This window comes from Nymphalis io, chromosome 15 (assembly GCF_905147045.1).
Source record: "Nymphalis io chromosome 15, ilAglIoxx1.1, whole genome shotgun sequence".
Classification (NCBI taxonomy): Eukaryota; Metazoa; Arthropoda; class Insecta; order Lepidoptera; family Nymphalidae; genus Nymphalis; species Nymphalis io.
Window position 1 is genome coordinate 4,693,608 of NC_065902.1, and position 20,413 is coordinate 4,714,020.

The following is a 20,413-nucleotide window of genomic DNA, read 5'->3' on the forward strand; positions in this document are numbered from 1 at the left end:
AATACGGCGTCCAATAATAACGTAAAGTGCTTCGTTATATGTAAATATGTTATTTTAATTTATTCGTTCTCCTATTTATAATTTCCTAACGACAACATTATTTTACATTCTTCACGAATTTAAAATATTATTAGATTCAGAGTCAAGAGAACAAAAGAAACATAGAAAAATATATGTGGCAACCATTCTTTATTAATAATTTAATTTAATTTTTAAGTGTTTTAGATTTCAACATCTGAGTAGAATGCTAATCCAGTACCATATAAAGATGCTGAAGTACTATTGATAACAGAAACAAAAACAATTTTGGATTTAGTTGGAAAATAAAAAAATAGTAATTAAAAAATGTATAATAAATATTAAAAAGTAAAATTTAATAACCTCGTTTTGTTATAATTAAATCCTGAAAATTAGTGATCTCCCAAAACAGGGAATGCAGTTACTAGTAACAACATTATACGCATACATTGACAAACTATCCAGGGATCGCAACCGTACGATAATGATCGTACAAGTACGATAATTTCATAACTACGTACGATGTATGATGATACACTACTATCGTACGTAGATTACGATATATAGAGTACGATAATTTTAAAATTTGATAATTACAGTAATCAATTACAATTGTTTTTACTGTCAGCGCCATTTATAGAGTCATTTGGGAATTTGATCATTATCGCGTAATTTCGTTTCTGGTTTCTTTTTTTTTAGTTTACTACTGATTTATACTATAAATAAAACTACTACTTTTTAAAATGATTAAAAACCGTAAAATATATAAACAAAAAAAATCGTGGGATAATGTTTTGTAATTTTTTTTTCTTTAATTAATTAAGAAAATAATATGCAGATTTATTTTATAACTCCTTTCCCTATATAAAAAGTTACGAAACTGAAATATAATTATATTCCATCTTCACTTAAATATATCAAAATTATAGTATTACAATTCTCAGCAAGAGCTCTTTATGCTTTCGGACTATTGCAATAGTTTGTTTTAAATTTGAAGTCCAATGTGTTCTTCCATGTGTATCTTAGAAAGTGGCACATTTGGTAAGCCTTCAAAAATGGCACTAGCAGACTCCCATGGCCACATGACCCGGTCGGAATACGCACTTATCATATCTAGTTGCGCTTTATCTGGAATGTAATATTCACTTCGAGGTTTCCCATCTGGTCCGATGCAGTAGTAATATTTACAGCCACTTTTTTTTGAAATTCGAGCAATCCACGGTTCTAAAAAATTATGAGCATATTAAGAAATTGATCTTCAAGAAGCTCAATCTTATTTTTAATAATAATAAAATCCAATACCACATTTCTATATTTTCATTTCGATCAAAAATATATAACAACTATATAAAATAATCAGATTTATAATATGATTATAATTATTACTCTAACCTTTTATTTCTTTAATAAATAAGAGAGACCCAATTTCATAGAACATGTCATTCCTTTGTCCTCTTTTTGGTATGTCTACTGTTAATGCCTTTTTAGTTCTTTTCATGGCTCGATACTCCAAATTAGCTATAGCAGATGAAAAAGATTCCATATTGAAAAACCTTTTACATCTTATTGGAAGAGCCTGAGTATCATCTGGTTTCTCCAAAGCATTACAGAACAAATTACATTGATTGACACTGAAAAATAATATGTACATGTTTTTCATTACATTTTTTTTAAATATAAGAAAATATGTGTTGACAATTAAATCTTACTTTAAAAATATATAGTCATAGAGAAAGAATAAGAAAGTGACAAGAATTGTTTTAAAATATTTTAAAATTTAGTAGTTTTGGTTTTGTTCAGTTTAAATTTAAATTATGAAACAAACCGTTCAGTTAGTGGCAATGCTGATATATCAATACCACCGAGCACCATCGCGTCAATAACGTGAAGTGCTTTACTGCGCATCTGTTTACCTCCTTGCCCACGGTACTCTCTTGCAATCTAAGGAAAAAACAATTAATTTCGATTGGGATAGTTTGTACTGAAATACACTAAAAAAATTTACACAAACATACAATTTTAAAAATATAATTTTGCTTTACTAACCTTGCTTTGGTGTGTGCACAAACAATGATGCACTCTCTGTTCCCTCACTCACATTGAACAACAATTCAACAAGATCGGGGAAAGCACATGCCCTGACCCAATGGCTTTATATGCTTTTTGAGACACACATCAAGATTTTTGGATGGAAAAACCCAATGACTTTTTACTGACCCGACCCAGGGTTTGAACCCAGGACCTCAGGATCTGCCTTATAAGCTACCCATTATAACAACGAGGCAGTCAAAGTCATATTAACCTTAACAAGCATATTACAATACTATACATAAAATAGAATGGCAAAAATAAATAAATGCTTAATTTTTATTTTTGCTATTTAAAAAGGTACCTCTCCATAAAGTAGGGTATTTGCCGGTAAAGTAATATGCAGATCAGCTATAATTCTCCAATTTGATCCCTCCAGCTGGTATACTTGTTTACCCCCACAGGCTAAAACATATTAATTTAAAATTATACAAATATTATAAGTAAAAGAATATTGTTATGTATTTTCGTAAAAATTATGTATTATTGAAATAAAAAAAAGAATATACTATTTACCTATAAATATTCGTATGTCTGAGTTACTTTTACTGCTACTCAAAAAAGTGAAATGCCAGTCATATACATTAGCGAACATTGTTCGTAAGTCTGATGCTTGCTCTAAATATCTCGGCGGTCTATTGAGATAAGTATTTTTAAAAGAATAAGAACTGTGAATACCATTCGTAATCTTTGATATGTTCAAGACATTTGTTAAGGTGTCATCAGGGCCACGGCGCTCAGGTTTCGTTCGCACTTTATCAGGTAGCTGAAAACAATCCATTAGCTTTAGGTAATTTATATTCTCATTTTAAAAAATATACTATTTGATCAATAAAACGAATCTTCAATTATTTAATATAATTTTAAGAATCAATATAGAAGTTTATTAAAATTAGAAGACAAAGATTTTTGTTGATAGCATAGATACGCAGCGGACACAATGGTCACCTGATAGTAAGTGGTCATCACCACCCATAAACATTGGTGCCATAAGAATTTCTAATCATCCCTTGTGTCTTCGATGCACCACTAATCTTGACTTGAACTGAGATGTTATATCCCTTGTGCCTATCGTTACACTGGCTCACTTTTCTTTCAACCGGAACACAACAATACAAAGTATTGTTGTGTGGCGGTAGAATATGTAATGAATGGGTGGTACCCAAATGGACCTGAACAAAGCTCTACCACCAAGAAAAATTGAAATGCTTGGATTATATTAATATATCAGATTAAAATAAATTTCATGGCTCTTACTTCCCACAGCTGCAAACATTTTTCTTTCATCTTAGCTTGACTTTCATCTCTAAGCGTTTTGTCTTTGCTAAATTCACCAATTTTTAGCAAATTTTTAATTTGCCTTTCACCAATTCTAAAAGAAAATTTTTATTTAAACATTGAATGTTTAATAACAATATTGAGTAATTTATTTGTTTTAAATATAGTTTTTTTATTAATTTAAGTATAGTTAGTATTTATATAGTACTATATACTAAAGACAAGTTAAATAAAGTATATTAAAACATACAACTATCACCAGAACCATAAGTGTTTGCTAAGATACACATCTACAACTGATCAAAATTCAGTCCTAAGATTTGACACACTCATACACAAAAAAAAGTTGTATAAATAGTTAAATTAACTACTATAATTAAAAAAATTAAAAACATCTCAATGTAATTAGTGAGCTCACTAGAATTTATTCTTCCATAAAAACATTGATAATTGATATTCTAAATATTTAACAGATTTATTATTTATACATACATACAATTGCTCTTGTATATATACTCATAGAAGCCTCTGTCTTCTTGAATAACTGATAAGGGAACTAACTCTGTAACATCATCATTCCCTGTTCGGCTATTCCATAATATTGAATTAACAGAAAACAAATGTTTCTCAGCTGATTCTGTGCCAACTTTTTTCCACATACATACAAGATATCTCTCAGAATTTGCTGGTCTTGAAGTTACAGGTTTAAGTATGCAAACTAAAAAAAAAATGTTTAAGGAAATAAGGGCCTCTGAATGTAATTTTATATATCTCAACCAATTTTATTCTGATACAGTGGGATAACTTGAAGCAAAAATACTCCATTAAAAGAAATTAAGATTTTTACTCTTAGTGATATAATAAAAATTGTCATGCATTGTTTCAGAAATTTTTATGACAATTTGTTACCTTTTTCAAAACTTCTGTACATAATATAAATTAGTCCAACACTGAAGTGTGTGAAAATGTCAAACAACTTAACAACAAAATGACCACCAGTTCTTACAAGCATCAAGGCAGCAAGACATTGGCACAAATACAATTGTTTTGATAATATTTCTTGTATGTTTTCTTGACCTTCCACTGAAAAACCCTGTAAAATTTTATGTTTGAGCTAATGTTTCTATGTCAATGACACTTGTATTACTTGTGTTACTTACCCCATCAGCCATGAGAAAGTGAACCCCTATGTCATCAGTTTGTTTTAAAACATAATCTTTTAAAGATGACAAATTGGCTGGATCAAATATGTTGCCATCTTTATTTACACCATAATATGTGTTAAAAGTTTCTGGAGTTCCAGCATAAAAATCTGATAATTTAAAATCTTTAGAACCCTTTAACGTGAACCCAAAACCTGAAGTGAAAGAAACTGTTAATACAAATAGAAAAAGATTTTTGTAATCAATACATAGCGCAGTATTAAAAACCTTTTGCTCTCCATCCTTTTCTAAATAACACATATTCTGAAAATCCTCCTGGACCCGCACATACATCTGCAAAGTACAATAAGTCTTTTTTGTCAACTGCTGGCTCTCCATTTGGTTTCTTTGGATTGGTAAACATGAAGTCTAGCACAGCATCCATATTAGCCATTTTTACTGCAGCTCGGTTTAAAAATATCACAGAACCTATTGTCTCATATGGATTGCTACGTGATCTAGCAGTTCTCATATCCTCTCCGTCTAAGTTGTCAAATATTGTCTAAAAAATCATACATATATATTTATAATCACACCTAACACTCACATGCATTTTTGGAAAAAATAATTCACTATATATCAATAAACATTTATTGAAAAAACATTTTTTCTTACTTTAGAGTTCAAAATTCCTTTTAATATTTGTGGATCAACAAAGTCAGTCTCATCCTCAATTGATAATTTTTTATGACCTTTTTTTAACCACTTTTCTAAGTCATCTCCATTAAGAGTCTCCTCTGATGAAAGAGGCATCCACACCTGAAAAACTTAAAAAATTATATATACCATAACAATGCAAACACATCTAAAAAATTATTGAAATTTTTATTCACCACATCTTCCTTGGCTTCAGGAAGTGCATCATCTGATGACCATTTAAAATCTTGAGGTACATCTCCAACAACAGAAGGTTTTAATCCTAAGCCTCGTCTTCCTTTTTGAGTCGATGCTTGCACAGGTTCAACTCTGCCATGTTCAAATTTACCTAATCCTTTACCAGGTTTATGACCCATATTACTCATCAACCTTTTGGATATCTCAGAATAGCCACTAGTGTATGTGTTAATGTCTTTATTATTATCAGACGGTTTGTTGTAAAATGAACTATCATTAGACATTTGGAAGCCTTGTCGACCTGATCCTTCTTCACCATCATTATCCTTAAATCCGGGTCTAAAGTCATCATATTGTTCATTAGGCGATGAACAATTTTCACTTAAACTGCTTCTACTTAATCTAGTTGCTCGTCCCGGGCTATTATCAGTGTAGCTTAATCTAATTTTATTGGGCCTTTGACTATCGCTTGCATATCTTTCAGTGAATTGTGTCTCTGGCGATTCTTCATCAGATTCTTGAATAACTAAAAGTAAAATTTTAATATTACAAATTTAAAACGGAAGTTTTTCATTTCATGATTATTAAGCTTGTAACATCCTTAACCTTGGCTAAATACTGTAAAAATCAAATGCTGTAACACAATCCATCACGTCATAAATTTACTATTGAATACAAACTACGTACCTGAACCATGAGAGGTTGTTGAGGAAGCTCCATACGTATCTGCGCGTGGACGTTTAGAAGGCACGGAACTTTCATCGCTACTAGAGTCATCATCCGAGGGATCTATCAAATAAAAATGATTAAGTTTTAATGACAACAATCATTTCAACTTATGAAGATGAATTGGCGTCACTACCTGAAAGATTCATGACTGCTTTTTCTAAATCGATTTGTAAAACCAAACTAGTGACACGATATAATATTATAAACGTTTTTCGTTTATATTTTTACTCTTCCGACTACTTGTAGCATTTTAATAAGTTTGCTTTTCTATTGCGAAAAGCGTAAATACACACAATACAGACTGTATTGTGACTTAAGTAAATGGTAAAAATATGTAAAACATAAATTAGTACCAAACCGATTAAAAAACTAAGTTGTATATTGTTGTGAAGTTATGAACGGGTAGTGGGTATAGAGTATAGACTATACAGAATTACAGAGCTAAACAGTATATTATAAGCTTTTGTGTACAGAGTCGCCCAATGCTAATAACACAGGTCATAGATCAGACTTGAGCTAAATGTAATTATATTAATTATTAGGTCCTTACATATGAAATTCGCGTTTTGTACGGGAGGAATATAAAGTCAATTTTTTTTTGTAAAATATATTTAATTAATCAAAGTATGCACCGTTGTTCTCTATGCACTTTTGCCATCTCATAGGTAATTCATTGATTTCTTTACTAAAAAAACCATGGGGGCGAGAATCAATAAACTCTTTGAAGGCGGTTTGGACTGCCGCATTGGAGTTGAATTCTTTTCCTTGCAAGAAGTTGTCCAAATTCCGAAAAAAATAGTAATCTGTTGGAGCAAGGTCCGGGGAGTACGGTGGATGTCGCAGACATTCCAATTGTAGCTCATCTAACTTAGTGGTTGTTTGTTGTGCAGTGTATGGTCTTGCGTTGTCGTGAAGCAGCAGTGGCCTAGAACGATTGACCAATCTCGGTTGTTTAGCAGCTAGTTCTTCCTTCGTGGTTTGCAATTGCTGACAATAGATATCTGCCGTAATCGTTTGGCCAGATTTTAGAAAGCTGTAGTGAACGACACCGGCGCTAGTCCACCAAACACTCACAAGTAACTTTTTTTGAGTCAATTTTCGTTTAGGGCAGGATTTGGCTGGGTCTCCAGGGTTCAGCCATTGCGACGAGCACAACAAGTAATGATTCGATTAAAATCCCTTCATTATTGTGTCGGTTGAGCAAAGTACACAATTAACAAGAGTAACAGATTGTGTGGATTCATAAGCAGGTGCACTAAAAGTTTTAAAAGGCCTAAAACTACTGTACATCTTTACTGTTCCATAGTTCGCAGTATTTTAGAATATAACTCGGTTATATGGTCACCTAACTATGCCACTCACTGTGAAAAGATAGAAGCCGTACAGAAAAGGTTTTTACGATTGCTCAGTTTTCGCTATCAGTACGGACGTAAACTCGAATGCTACAATGACAGGCTTAGTCATTTTAAATTGCAAACACTAGAAATGCGTCGTGACTGCAATAACTTAGTATATTTGCATAAAATAATACACGGTGTTATTGATTCACCCTTGCTTTTAAGATCCATCAACATAAACACTAACTTTAAATACCGACACCCTAGAATATTTACCCTGGACGCATACAATAACAACATATCATATCATAATCCTATCGGTCGTATGTGTCGCGCATATAACAAAATTTTTCTCGAAAAAGACACGAATGATGGTATTGACATTTTCAACAATAACCTAAATCTATTTAGAAAACAATTGGTTTCAATATTTTCAATTAACAACTAATAATAGTGATTAAATCTATTTTCTTATTCATTATTTAGTTCCTCATTTCAACATTTCATAATTTCATTTTATTTTTCATTGTCATAACTTGTTCATATTTTTCTGTATAATTTTTTCTTTTCATTTATTGTAAACGTTTTTTGTAAAGTGTACAATGTATTCTCAAGTGCTGATGTTATTCGATTTTTATAAGTGAAATATTTCGTCTACAATCTGTGTTCACATAGTTGTTGGGTTATAACTTAGCTTGCTTATAATGTTTACTTATATATTAAATGTGTCTTTAGTTATAATCTGTTTTGTGGACCATAAATAAATAAATAAATAAATAAAAGTAACACAGTAGTCGACGCGTGTTTGCAAGTTCGATTCACTCAATTCATGAGGTTTTTTTTTATAGAATAGGAAGGCGGACGAGCATATGGGCCACCTGATGGTAAGTGGTCACCAACGCCCATAGACATTGGTATTGTAAGAAATGTTAACCATCGCTTACATCACCAATGCGCCACCAACCTTGGGAACTAAGATGTTATGTCTCTTGTGTCTGTAATTACACTGGCTCACTCACCCTTCAAACCGGAACACAACAATACTAAGTACTGCTGTTTTGCGGTAGAATATCTGATAGGTGGGTGGTACCTACCCAGACGAGCTTGCACAAAGCTCTACCACCAGTACCCATAGTACCCATCTTTCAAGTTTTTTTACTTTCCCGATTTGCTTCAAGTGGATTAGTACACTTTTATCACTTATCCCGAAGCCTGCAGCTATCTCTGAAGTGCTTTGTGATGGATCCGCTTCCACAATAGCCATTAATTCTTCATTTTCCACTTTGTTCTCCGGCCGTCCACGGGGTTGGTTCTGATGGTCGAAATTTCCAAAACGAAAACGTTGAAATCAAAAACGTACCGTGCTTTCTTTTGCGACACCAGCGCCGTACACATCATTAATCCTTCGAGCTGTTTCTGCAGCACTGGTGCCAGAAGAACTCGTACTCGTAAATTTTGACAAGCCAGTTGGCATGGTTGGTAGATACTTGCCCTTTCACGCTGAAGTTTGTGGGTTCGATTCCCACCCAGGACAGACTTTTGTGTGTATGAACATGTCTGTTTGTCCTGAGTCTGGGTGTAATTATCTATATAAGTATGTATTTACAAAAGAAAAGTAGTATATGTAGTATATCAGTTGTCTGGTTTCCATAGTACAAGCTTTGTTCAAGCTTAATTTGGGATCAGATGGCCGTGTGTGAAAAATGTGCCAAGATAATATTATAATATTATTATTAAATATACCGATATTTCATGTTTTCCATTGTGCGGTAATAAGCGGCGCCAAAAAAAATAATAAAGAGGAAAAAACAAATGAATGACTGTTTTCAAAACTCAAATGTACCAGCTAAATGAATTTATAAATTTGAATTTGGAATTTATTTATTTTTTTATTTATGGTCCACAAAACAGATTATAACTAAAGACACATTTAATATATAAGTAAACATTATAAGCAAGCTAAGTTATAACTTAGCTTGCTTATAATGTCCCAACAACTATGTGAACACAGATTGTAGACGAAATATTTCACTTATAAAAATCAAATAACATCAGCACTTGAGAATACATTGTACACTTTACAAAAAACGTTTACAATAAATGAAAAGAAAAAATTATACAGAAAAATATGAACAAGTTATGACAATGAAAAATAAAATGAAATTATGAAATGTTGAAATGAGGAACTAAATAATGAATAAGAAAATAGATTTAATCACTATTATTAGTTGTTAATTGAAAATATTGAAACCAATTGTTTTCTAAATAGATTTAGGTTATTGTTGAAAATGTCAATACCATCATTCGCGTCTTTTTCGAGAAAAATTTTGTTATATGCGCGACACATACGACCGATAGGATTATGATATGATATGTTGTTATTGTATGCGTCCAGGGTAAATATTCTAGGGTGTCGGTATTTAAAGTTAGTGTTTATGTTGATGGATCTTAAAAGCAAGGGTGAATCAATAACACCGTGTATTATTTTATGTAAATATACTAAGTTATTGCAGTCACGACGCATTTCTAGTGTTTGCAATTTAAAATGACTAAGCCTGTCATTGTAGCATTCGAGTTTACGTCCGTACTGATAGCGAAAACTGAGCAATCGTAAAAACCTTTTCTGTACGGCTTCTATCTTTTCACAGTGAGTGGCATAGTTAGGTGACCATATAACCGAGTTATATTCTAAAATACTGCGAACTATGGAACAGTAAAGATGTATAGTAGTTTTAGGCCTTTTAAAACTTTTAGTGCACCTGCTTATGAATCCACACAATCTGTTACTCTTGTTAATTATGTACTCGTAATGATCCCTAAAAGAGAGTTTTTCGTCAAATATTACTCCCAGGTCTTTTGCGGTGGATTTGCGTGAAAGTATGTTTTCGTTTATAGTGTAATCAAAAAGTACTTTTTTCGATCTTTTCAGTGTAAAACTTATTACAAAGCACTTTTCTATATTTAGCGTCATATGATTATTAGTGCACCATCTGGAAAGAGAGAGAGAATTCTTAACCAAAGACGTGGATTTCAGATCAATGTGGTCAGTACGACAAAACGCTAATTTCATATGTAAGGACTTAATATTACGATTAATATGCGTTATCATCATTCACGCTTACACTCACTCACTCCCTTATTTACTTTTTGGATTATTTTCGTTTTACTGTAATAGTAATTATTGATGATTACATATTATTATCGTAATCGTCCCCAAGTCTGATTGGAGATAGTCTAAGGCTAACAACTGGTGGTAGGGCTTTGTGCAAGCTCGTCTGGGTAGGTACCACCCACTCATCAGATATTCTACCGCAAAACAGCAATACTTGATATTGTTGTGTTCCGGTTTGAAGGGTGAGTGAGCCAGTGTAATTACAGGCACAAGGGACATAAAATCTTAGTTCCCAAGGTTGGTGGCGCATTGGCTATAAGCGATGGTTTACATTTCTTACAATGCCAATGTCTAAGGGCGTTTGGTGACCACTTACCATCAGGTGGCCCATATGCTCGTCCACCTTCCTATTCTATAAAAAAAAACTAACAAGACAATAAGATCACCTTTCTCACATACTTTAAAGGTGCTGTGTCCGTTTTGTAAATTTTGGATTTTATGACAAGTTTTTCAGCGCCTTAGGCAATTTAGTGGGTTATCTTTGTAGTTTTTCTAATAATGTGCTTAAGGAAATATAGATTTAAAATCTTAAATAGAAAAAGGTCTAACATACTTTTTAAAACATTCAGCAGAATAGTTAGTAAGAATAATGTGAATAATATTGGCCCCACTACATAACAGAGCCTTATGGTATACCGTTGCGTAAGAGTCGAGTTCTGGACACAGAACACTTTTACTCAGATAGTAACTGATAAACATATTGTATTTATTAAAACAATAAGAACTTGGGATATTTTCCGGGCTCTAAGTTGGGATTTCTGTTATTTCAAAAATCTTGAGCATTTCCAGGTAAACAATGCCTTTTCATATTTCTTGAAATTTAATTTTTGCTACTTTTTTAAATCTAATCAGGTTACAAATGGATATCCTTTTCATTCTCCACAGATGCTTTGTGTTTGGGACCAAATAATGCCATAAAACACCTTCGAGGAATATTGGATGACATAAGGAAACAAAATAGTTATAATTAAGAACGTAAGGTTGAGAAAAAATTGTCGTGTATTCGTTTAGCTATTCGTGTTACTGTCCATTTCTTTATCAGGGATTAGTAGAGCTTTATTACTATTGTTATTATTCTTGTTTATTTACTTACTCTTGTTCTGCAGTATATCGAGCTTTCACTACATCGATCAATCAACAAAATAGACGAGTTTTTCCTAGAAAAGACATTTCCTAGTTTATATACAAGTAGAGGAATTGCGAGAGAGCAAGGAATAATTCTGGATATATATATTTTATATTTGCCGGGAAGGCAAATGACTCTACCACTCCACCTGATGGTAAGTAGTAGTAGAGTCCAAACGCGACGACGGCCAGTATAGTCGAGAAGAATGTTCCGCACTACCCGCCCCCGCCTTGCCGGCCCGCAAGATGTTTGAAGGAACCCGGGTTGTAAGAGGAGGGGAACACGTGAGCTGGTAAAGACTTCCATTTTCTGGAAGTGCGACAAAGAAAGGAGTAGCCAAATTTCTTCGCGCGCGAAGAAATTTGTGATGGAATTGTTGTCACAGTTAGGCGGTGACACCGAGAGCCAGCACGCGTAGACTTATGAAGGAAGGGGGAAGCAGAAATTAGAGATAAAAATCCTCAGAGCACTCGCCGTGATACAGTCTATAGGAAGCGCTCGAGCCTCGAGCCTTTACGCAATTGTAAAGGCTCGAGGGTGTTTGTGACCTTTATGTCGCCAATAATGCGAACCGCACGTCGCTGCAACCGATTCAAGGCCTCCAGTAGGTACTTAGCGGGGGCATCCCAAAGGTGCGAGCAATATTCAACACAAGACCGTACCTGTGTTTTGTACAACAGGCACCGTTGTTAAGGCTTGAAAAAACGCACCTTGTTCAGGACTCAGAGTTTCAACGAAGCTGTTTTTATAACATCCTCGATGTAATCCCTTGGACTACGGTCGCACCGAACGTCAATTCCCAGCATGACGATTTTCTTTTGTATCTCCAGCGTAGTGCCACAGAGGGAGGGAAGAGGGGAAAATGGTAACTTTTTCGCTGAGAGCGCATACCTGTGTTTTCTTGGCATTAAACTCAACAAGATTATCAGAGCCCCATTTGGCGATGAGTTCTAACGTCCTATCGAATTTAACAACAAGATCCACCCGCCTCTCCTCAATTTCCGCTCGCCCAGCTACTGCGAGTCCGTGGTATCCTCCATGCACTGTACTGTCGTCTGTATAGCAATGTATGACGATAATTAATTAGACAGTGATCTTCTAAGTAATGGATCAGTTGGTTGTTAAGTATCCGTTCTATCACCTTACAAGGCACTAAAGTGTTAGCTATAGGCCGATGATTTTGGGAACCACTTGCACATTAGCTCGTCTCCAAGCCTCCGGCACATATCCTAAGCAGAGAGAAAATTGGAACAGGCGCATTAACAAACGAGACAGTTCTTCAACACTATGGCTGGTATTAGTCCTTCCAGCATGGTCAGTTTTAAGAAAGTTAAACCATGATTCATGGTGAGCATTAAAATCCCCCAAAAACACCAATTCCGCATTAGGAAACTGCTCTTGCGCAGCATCTGCCACCCGACGACTAAGATGGTCAAATAATCGGCTCGCCTTCAAGTCACCATTGTGGAATTTGTAGAGGTCTCTGGATATTATACATGTAAAAACAGATTTAAGATATTTTTTTTAAAAGATTTTCTGTATTGTCTTAAAAAAACGACATTGTAAGTACTCTCTACATGTTACTACATAATAGGAATTAGCATGAGGCAAATTTTAATCTCTTAATTTTTAACTAGAGATTATTAACCCATTTTTTTATATCAAAAAAGTTAAATAATATTGTATTGATAACTTTAAATATTTTTCAATTTTAATTTAAAAGCAAATGAGAAGTAAATAAAAAGCAACCATTGAATGAGTGTCATCAATGTCTATTTCAGTTTATAAACTTTTCCAGTTAAAAAATAACAACTAATAGGTATGGGTACACTATACATTAATATAGCTTCATATTTTGTCATGCTCAATAAACTGTTATGTAGGTATCAAGGTAGATAAATCATTGTTTGTAGATAGTTTTATGTTGATGGCACATTAAAAAGTACTCAAAGAAATAAAAATCTCCACTTGGTTATTACTTTAATAAAAATATGTTTTTGAAAAATCAGATGTTGCATCTTAACTGACACAGTCAAAACTGGAAATAGTCTAGGTTATGAAAACCAAACTTGTACATTTAATTATAATACCAACTTAATAGTATCTTACACTTAGGTATGTCAATAATCTAATATTATATGTATTAAGACTTGTATCACTTTATTTCTTTAACATAAGCATCTAGTTCTGCATCTAATTGTTCAGCTGTTGGAACCGGTCTCCTTCCACGTGTTGCTCCACCACCACGACCACCGCGTCGCCCTCCTCCCCGACCACCAGCATTACCACCTTGAGGTCTGTTTCCACCCCCTGTGATAAAACATCATCATTTACTATTAAATAACAAAATTTAAAACAACTTGATTCATAACAGCACAAGAAAATTTTTAATTTTTTTTTTAAATAATACTTTAATTAAGATTTTGTTATATTTTTGTAATATTCACCTCTATTTAAATTTTTTCTGATGGGTCCTCCACCTACGGTGGGTCTATTTCTCTCTTCATTTCTAAATGTGTTTATTTCAGATGTAGCCAACTGTATGTTCATAGCACGCCCATCAAGTGGCACACCATTATACTGTTTCATAGCTTTTAATGCATCAGCTCTTCTTTCAAATACAACATCAGCGGTACCTTTAAATTGATTATAAATCAAAATATTAGTATATTAACCTGTTTTGCTTTTAGTTTTCTCATAGTAAAACTTAAAAAAGCTATGCAAATAAAATTATCAGGAAAAACTGCAGATATACTAACTAATGAAAAAATATTATTAATAATACCAACCTAATGATCTGCCAGATCTATCATAGTGAACAGCAGCACTTTTTAAAATGCCAAATTCAGAGAAAAGTTCCTGTATGTCAGAGTCAGAAACTCCAAAATCCAAATTTGAAACTAAAAGTTTAGTGGGCCCCATTGTGATTGGAGCACTCCTTTGAATCTTCCTATCATTGAAGTCATTGAACATGTCATGTTTCCATGTGCTGTTTACATCACCCTGAAATAGGTTGTCCTTCATAGATCATGCCAACTGCCCGCTGCAGCTTCTTTGAGTATACACTCAAAATACTTAGCAAACTTTAGTTGTACATGTTCTATTACAATTCACAGGATTTATAAATTATATTCTAAATACATTTAAAAATTGAATACAATGATAGAATAACTTTTTTTTTAAAAACAACTGCAACATCAACAATTTATATGGAATCCTTATTATCACCACTGACACTGCACTTTTTTAAACTTTTACACAAGAAAGTTTTATCATCCACATTCAATACAACTGATATATATGTCCGTGGGCTGTAGTCACCCAAATACAATGACAGCTACTCGAAGAAAGGATTGTTTGCAAACAAATCCATCATCCACAATACATTTAGTTGTAATATTGTGAAAGATCTTCAAAAATGTTGTCGCTGCTGGTGCTAATTGTCGATATTATATCCGAGTCCCAAGAATGGAGCACACGTCCAGTAAAATTTATTTAGAATACAAATAATGCCAAATATCTCCAAATTTTAAATATGAATGGGAGTGGAAGCTTAGAACAGCTTTAAGATTAATTAATACTAGTAAACGGTGGGTAAGCTAAGTATATTTTATAGAAGAGATGAATCAAACACGATGCACTTGACGCGTCATTTCACCACGTTGGTCCGCCATATTGCAAATTGTATAATCAACTTAATACTTTTATTCGATTTACCCTTGTATAGTTAGCTGGCTTGGATACTCCACCACGATTTCGACCTCGCAACATACCACCCGTACGGGCATTACGAAATCCACCTCCGCCCCCACGACTAGGTCTTTTTACATCAAATTTTCTTCCAGCTCCTCCACCAGGTTTTCCTTTTTTATTTGCTTTTATTATATCATCCAAAGCCATATCGATTTTGTCTGCCATTTTAGGCCTAATGAAACTAATAAACGTACTAAAAATAATTAAAAAACTTGCGATCTAAGTAGAATAACTACTGATAAATTAACTTAAATAGCGCGTCTATAAGCAGTTGATTCACTTGATTCACCATTACCAAAATGGAGGCATATGAGGTGTTACCCGATATAACTGTAAAAAATAAATAAGTAGGTAGGTAAAATAATACGTTTTTCCGGTTCAGAAAGATGAAACAAAGTGACTATGTAGTAATTATACATTTTTAACCAATATCGATATTAATAAGGCTTATGAAAATATTGTATTTAAGGTGTGTTCAGTTTTTTTTTTACAATTTGAATGCAAAGTTATTTTCATTGCACTTTTTTTCTTCTGGCATCACTACTACTCTACTTATCTAATGTATTTTTTCATTTTAGCTTTCAAGTTCAAATACAAAGAGAACAGACTAGAGAAATCAGAAATAATAATAGAATCTATATCGGTTTTCATAAGTGAATTTGTTTTAACTTGGTAAATTTTATAATGGCTTTGAATAAATTTATGCATCCCCGTAATATTTATAAAACACCTCCTGATTTTTCAAAGCTGGCCAAAAAGTACAAGGAGTTCTCTGATGTAGCAAAAGTGGTAATTTAATTGTTAATGGTTATAAAAATAGTACTATGTATTGTAACATTATTTTTAATGAAATTATATTATTAAAATTTTAGGACATTACAGGAAAAGTGAGCATTGACTTTAAAGACCCACATGCATTGAGAACTTTAACCAAGTATTTATTAAAGTCAGATTTTAACCTTGATGTAAATATTCCTGAAGATCGTTTGGTACCTACACTTCCTTTGAGACTCAATTACATATTATGGATTGAAGATTTATTGACGGCAATGAATAAAAATAGTTCTATATTAGGCATTGATATTGGTATGTTTATATTGACCCAACATACTTAGAAAACAGTATAACTAAATAAAATTTTATATCCTTATTTCAAAGCTGTTATTTATTTTATTGTTACAAATAGTGTTTTATTTGTGATTTAAAAGGAACTGGAGCATGTGCTATATATCCATTATTGGCTGCTGTGAAAAATAAATGGAATATGCTTGGAACCGAAATGGATGAAGAAAGTCTAGAGAAAGCAAGAGACAATATTGAGAGGAATAACTTACAGCATCTTATTGAATGTATGTGCTCAACTATTGATGAATTAATTGATTTAACTTAAATATTGGTGTGATCATTTTATTATGCATATAAAGTCTAGAGAATGGACCATTACTGATGATAGGTGTAAGCTTTTTTTTAAGTATGGGTACATTTAAAATGTAAATAACATATAATATATATATATATTAAATGACATTACAGCTTATACTGAATCATTTATGTATCTATGTATGTATAATGATTTTTATTTTTACGGAAATGTAGTTTAAAATTAGTTTTATTTATTAAGTCTTACCTCCACGTGTTATACCAATCAGGTTTGGTGAGTATATAATTTTTCAGTAACAAAAAGTGACATGCAGAATAATAATGATTGCAGTGAAAAAGAACGTGTCAACATCTATATTTGAATGTGTATTTACGGGTAACAATGACCAAGTTTATGATTTTTGTATGTGCAATCCACCTTTCTATACAAACATACAAGAATTATTAGAATCTCGAAGCCCAGCCAGGTAAATTGTCCTAACATAATAATAAGATTTTAAGCATATTTATGGCTTAACATTTATTTTGTTTAGTATTAAGTTTTTTTAAATTTATTTATGAACAAATGAATGTGCTTTGAAGCCTGTCCTATATTTAATTCTATTAAAACTATAATTAAAATTGAATATAATGCATCTTGTATATGTTTTAGACCAGAACCGAAAAATGGCTTTACTGGATCTTCACATGAACTAATAACTGAAGGAGGCGAACTACAATTTTGTAGAAAAATTATAGCAGAAAGCAAAATTTATAAAAACAGAATACTGTGAGGAAACTCATATTGCATTTTATTAGGGAACTAAACTACAAATTAAAGCAAAATCAATAGCACTATGTTCTACAGGCCACCTAGTGTTGAAAAAAGTTTGCAGGTTTAATCCTGACCCCATAAGCTATTGTTCATCCCCACTTCTAATACAAACTTTATGCTTAATTAGATGGGAAAATAGAAAATGATTATTAGTAATTCCTTATAAAATGGGCATTCTTTATTTTTTTTTTAAATAAACAACAATATAAATGGTATTTTTATCATTCCAGAATATTTACAACAATGGTTGGTCATAAGTATAATTTGAAAGAACTGATATTAGACTTAAAAGCAGAAAGCATTGAGCACACAACAACTGAATTTTGCCAAGGGCGTGTGACACGATGGGGTTTAGCTTGGACATATAAAGATTATCACTTGTCTAAGTTAGGTAAGTTGTTAAATTTACTTTTGAAATATTTTGTTTTTAAAATATATTCTACCCATACCTGCCTGTATGATGGGCATCTTTTCTTGAATAGGGACTGGAAGGACTTCTTTAAATTTTGACTATTTTTGTTTTAGTTTTAAGAAATATATATATTTAATTGTTTTTGTATGTTTTTCAATATTATTACAATTTTAATGCAATCTATCCATATTATAATTATATTTTTATTAATTAATGTATTCACTTAATTTTACACTTATAATGTTAAATATTTGAAAAAATATAAAAATAAATAAAAGCTTATTAATTAAACAAGTGTTGTGGCATGGAGACAAACCTCAAACGTCTTTAAGGATCTGCCTTCTTTTCTCTCACATCACCATCACTATCTTTGTGCAATTATCTTCAGTCGGTGTAAGAGAGCCGCATGTTTTTGTAATTTACTACTATCTATCTACCAAAGTGGGTATTGCACCCACCTATCTAGTTGGAATGTAGGCATCTGTTTAGATGACCTGTGGGATGTGGACTTTAATACAAAATCTTCTTGGATTTCTGCTCCGTTATGTTCGCTAAGTTCTGCACAATATAGATATTCTTAGGAATAAGCTATTTCATCTGATAATTTTTTTTATATATTGTAATACTTGTAGTATAATGTGTCGCTTAAAATAATTAATTGTTTTTGTTATCAGTTGTACCGAAGCATATATCTCGAAAAAAGAATGTACCGTTAATAATAATATTACCAGACTTACCAGAACCTGAAAATGATATAAATAGTTGTCTAGAAAAAATAAAAGTAATGCTAATAGATTTAAAAATAACTTTTAAAGTTATTAATAAAAGAAGAAACGAAATAAGCCTTAGTATTATTGCTTATAACAATACCTGGTCTAACCAACGGCGAAAAAGACGACTTTCTAAACAAACATCGGAAATCCAACACAAACAACCTAAACATGATTTAGAAATGCACATAAATGAAAAACCAAGACCTATAGACATTTCAAATAAACAACAGATTTCTGCTTCTAAACATAAAGAAGTTGTAGAAGAAATAATTTCTAATGAAGCAAGTATACACACGGATCAACAAGAAATTATTGTTCATGGTATTATGAAAATTTTTATGAAAGACAATCACCCAAATGTGGAATTGGAATTTTTAAACGGAAAAGCTGGAAAAGAAGGGTTACATCAAGTAATACAGTATATAAAAAACAATTGGAAATAAATGTTTATAAAAACGAGTTTTGATTCATTTAAGTAAATGCGTGCAATATTATTATGAAATAATATCACGTTATTGTCTTTTTCTCTTGACGTGAAAAAGTTTATACCGCATTTATGCTCGTGATTAGTCACGTGTTTCGGCTTGCATCGGGTTTTTGGACTTGAATCAAAAGGGAATCGAATTTATTTATGTAAATAACATATTTACATATAACGGAGCACTTTAGGTTATTATTGGATGCCGTATTTATTTGTTTACACTGTCGACAAGTCGATATTATCGAAAATCGGGACATTTTTTAACTGATGCTAGCAGCACTTACATAATAAATAATTTTATGTTATGCATGATAAAACCTGGAAAATCCTATTAATTTCAGGATTTTAATGCAATATACGGTTCCGCCATGCTATGGCATAAATAAACATCACTGAGAAACTATATTTAGGGACAAAACCGTCGTACTTACGCGTGAAAACACACGTCGACAATTTTCTTCTTGCTATCGCTTTAACATTAAATAATACGACAATGCACCATTGTATAAACTTCGATATGATATAAGGGTTGTTTCTCGGTCTTTTTACTGGATTAGAATCGTTTTCTAACATGAAAATATAGTTTCTCAGGGATGATTACAAACTATCTCTGTCTCAATCGCGGTTTCACGGCCCCTTGGTCTATTTGTTTCTCTGTCTACGTCTACGAAGCTATCTAACCGTATACCTTCGATATTATATAATGATTGTTTCTCGGCCTTTTCACTGAATTAGAATAGTTTTCTAACATTAAAATAAGCGAAAATTGAACAAAAAACACAATTAACGCACAAACTGTCAAGTTTGTTTCGCTACTTAAGTAGCGAAACAAACTGGTTACGCGATAAGGGACAAAAGATTTGATAATTCTATCTCTGTCTAAACCATTTGTAACGTAATTTTCATTCTCTTTCTTGTGTAAGTGAGAAGGAATTCGTCATTGCGTCTATTAGTTTTTCTGTCTACGCTACGATGCATATAGTCAATAGTGTCATTTTATACTGGACATAGGCAAA

The 20,413-nt window shown here is 32.5% G+C and overlaps 3 protein-coding genes across 7 annotated transcripts; 1 reads left to right on the forward strand and 2 right to left on the reverse strand.

Annotated features, from left to right (window-relative positions):
* Nucleotides 1–335: 335 nt before the first annotated feature.
* Nucleotides 336–6,566, reverse strand: LOC126773968 (cap-specific mRNA (nucleoside-2'-O-)-methyltransferase 1). Of its 2 annotated transcripts, none has more exons than XM_050495234.1 (14): nt 6,283–6,566; nt 6,108–6,209; nt 5,420–5,946; nt 5,202–5,345; nt 4,815–5,088; nt 4,545–4,741; nt 4,294–4,477; nt 3,877–4,102; nt 3,364–3,478; nt 2,785–2,872; nt 2,411–2,511; nt 1,844–1,959; nt 1,411–1,649; nt 336–1,242 (listed from the first exon to the last, which is right to left on the reverse strand). In XM_050495234.1, the coding sequence occupies exons 1-14, from the start codon at nt 6,293–6,295 to the stop codon at nt 1,004–1,006; spliced, it is 2,565 nt and encodes an 854-aa protein (XP_050351191.1). In that variant the 5' UTR covers nt 6,296–6,566; the 3' UTR covers nt 336–1,003. The 2 variants fall into 2 exon arrangements, with proteins under 2 accessions (XP_050351191.1, XP_050351190.1); XM_050495233.1 differs by having other exon boundaries at nt 2,623–2,872.
* A 7,181-nt stretch (nt 6,567–13,747) lies between these two features.
* On the reverse strand, nt 13,748–15,843 carry LOC126773971 (THO complex subunit 4). 2 transcript variants are annotated; one of them, XM_050495238.1, is made up of 4 exons: nt 15,502–15,843; nt 14,574–14,802; nt 14,232–14,420; nt 13,748–14,094 (listed from the first exon to the last, which is right to left on the reverse strand). In XM_050495238.1, the coding sequence occupies exons 1-4, from the start codon at nt 15,700–15,702 to the stop codon at nt 13,940–13,942; spliced, it is 774 nt and encodes a 257-aa protein (XP_050351195.1). In that variant the 5' UTR covers nt 15,703–15,843; the 3' UTR covers nt 13,748–13,939. The 2 variants fall into 2 exon arrangements, with proteins under 2 accessions (XP_050351195.1, XP_050351196.1); XM_050495239.1 differs by having other exon boundaries at nt 14,574–14,787; nt 15,502–15,840.
* A 280-nt stretch (nt 15,844–16,123) lies between these two features.
* LOC126773980 (U6 small nuclear RNA (adenine-(43)-N(6))-methyltransferase) lies at nt 16,124–19,375 on the forward strand. 3 transcript variants are annotated; one of them, XM_050495250.1, is made up of 7 exons: nt 16,124–16,326; nt 16,410–16,623; nt 16,746–16,886; nt 17,249–17,384; nt 17,570–17,686; nt 17,962–18,122; nt 18,818–19,375. In XM_050495250.1, the coding sequence occupies exons 1-7, from the start codon at nt 16,222–16,224 to the stop codon at nt 19,357–19,359; spliced, it is 1,416 nt and encodes a 471-aa protein (XP_050351207.1). In that variant the 5' UTR covers nt 16,124–16,221; the 3' UTR covers nt 19,360–19,375. The 3 variants fall into 3 exon arrangements, with proteins under 3 accessions (XP_050351207.1, XP_050351208.1, XP_050351209.1); XM_050495251.1 differs by having other exon boundaries at nt 16,124–16,323; XM_050495252.1 differs by having other exon boundaries at nt 16,223–16,326; nt 16,420–16,623.
* The last annotated feature ends 1,038 nt before the right edge of the window (nt 19,376–20,413 follow it).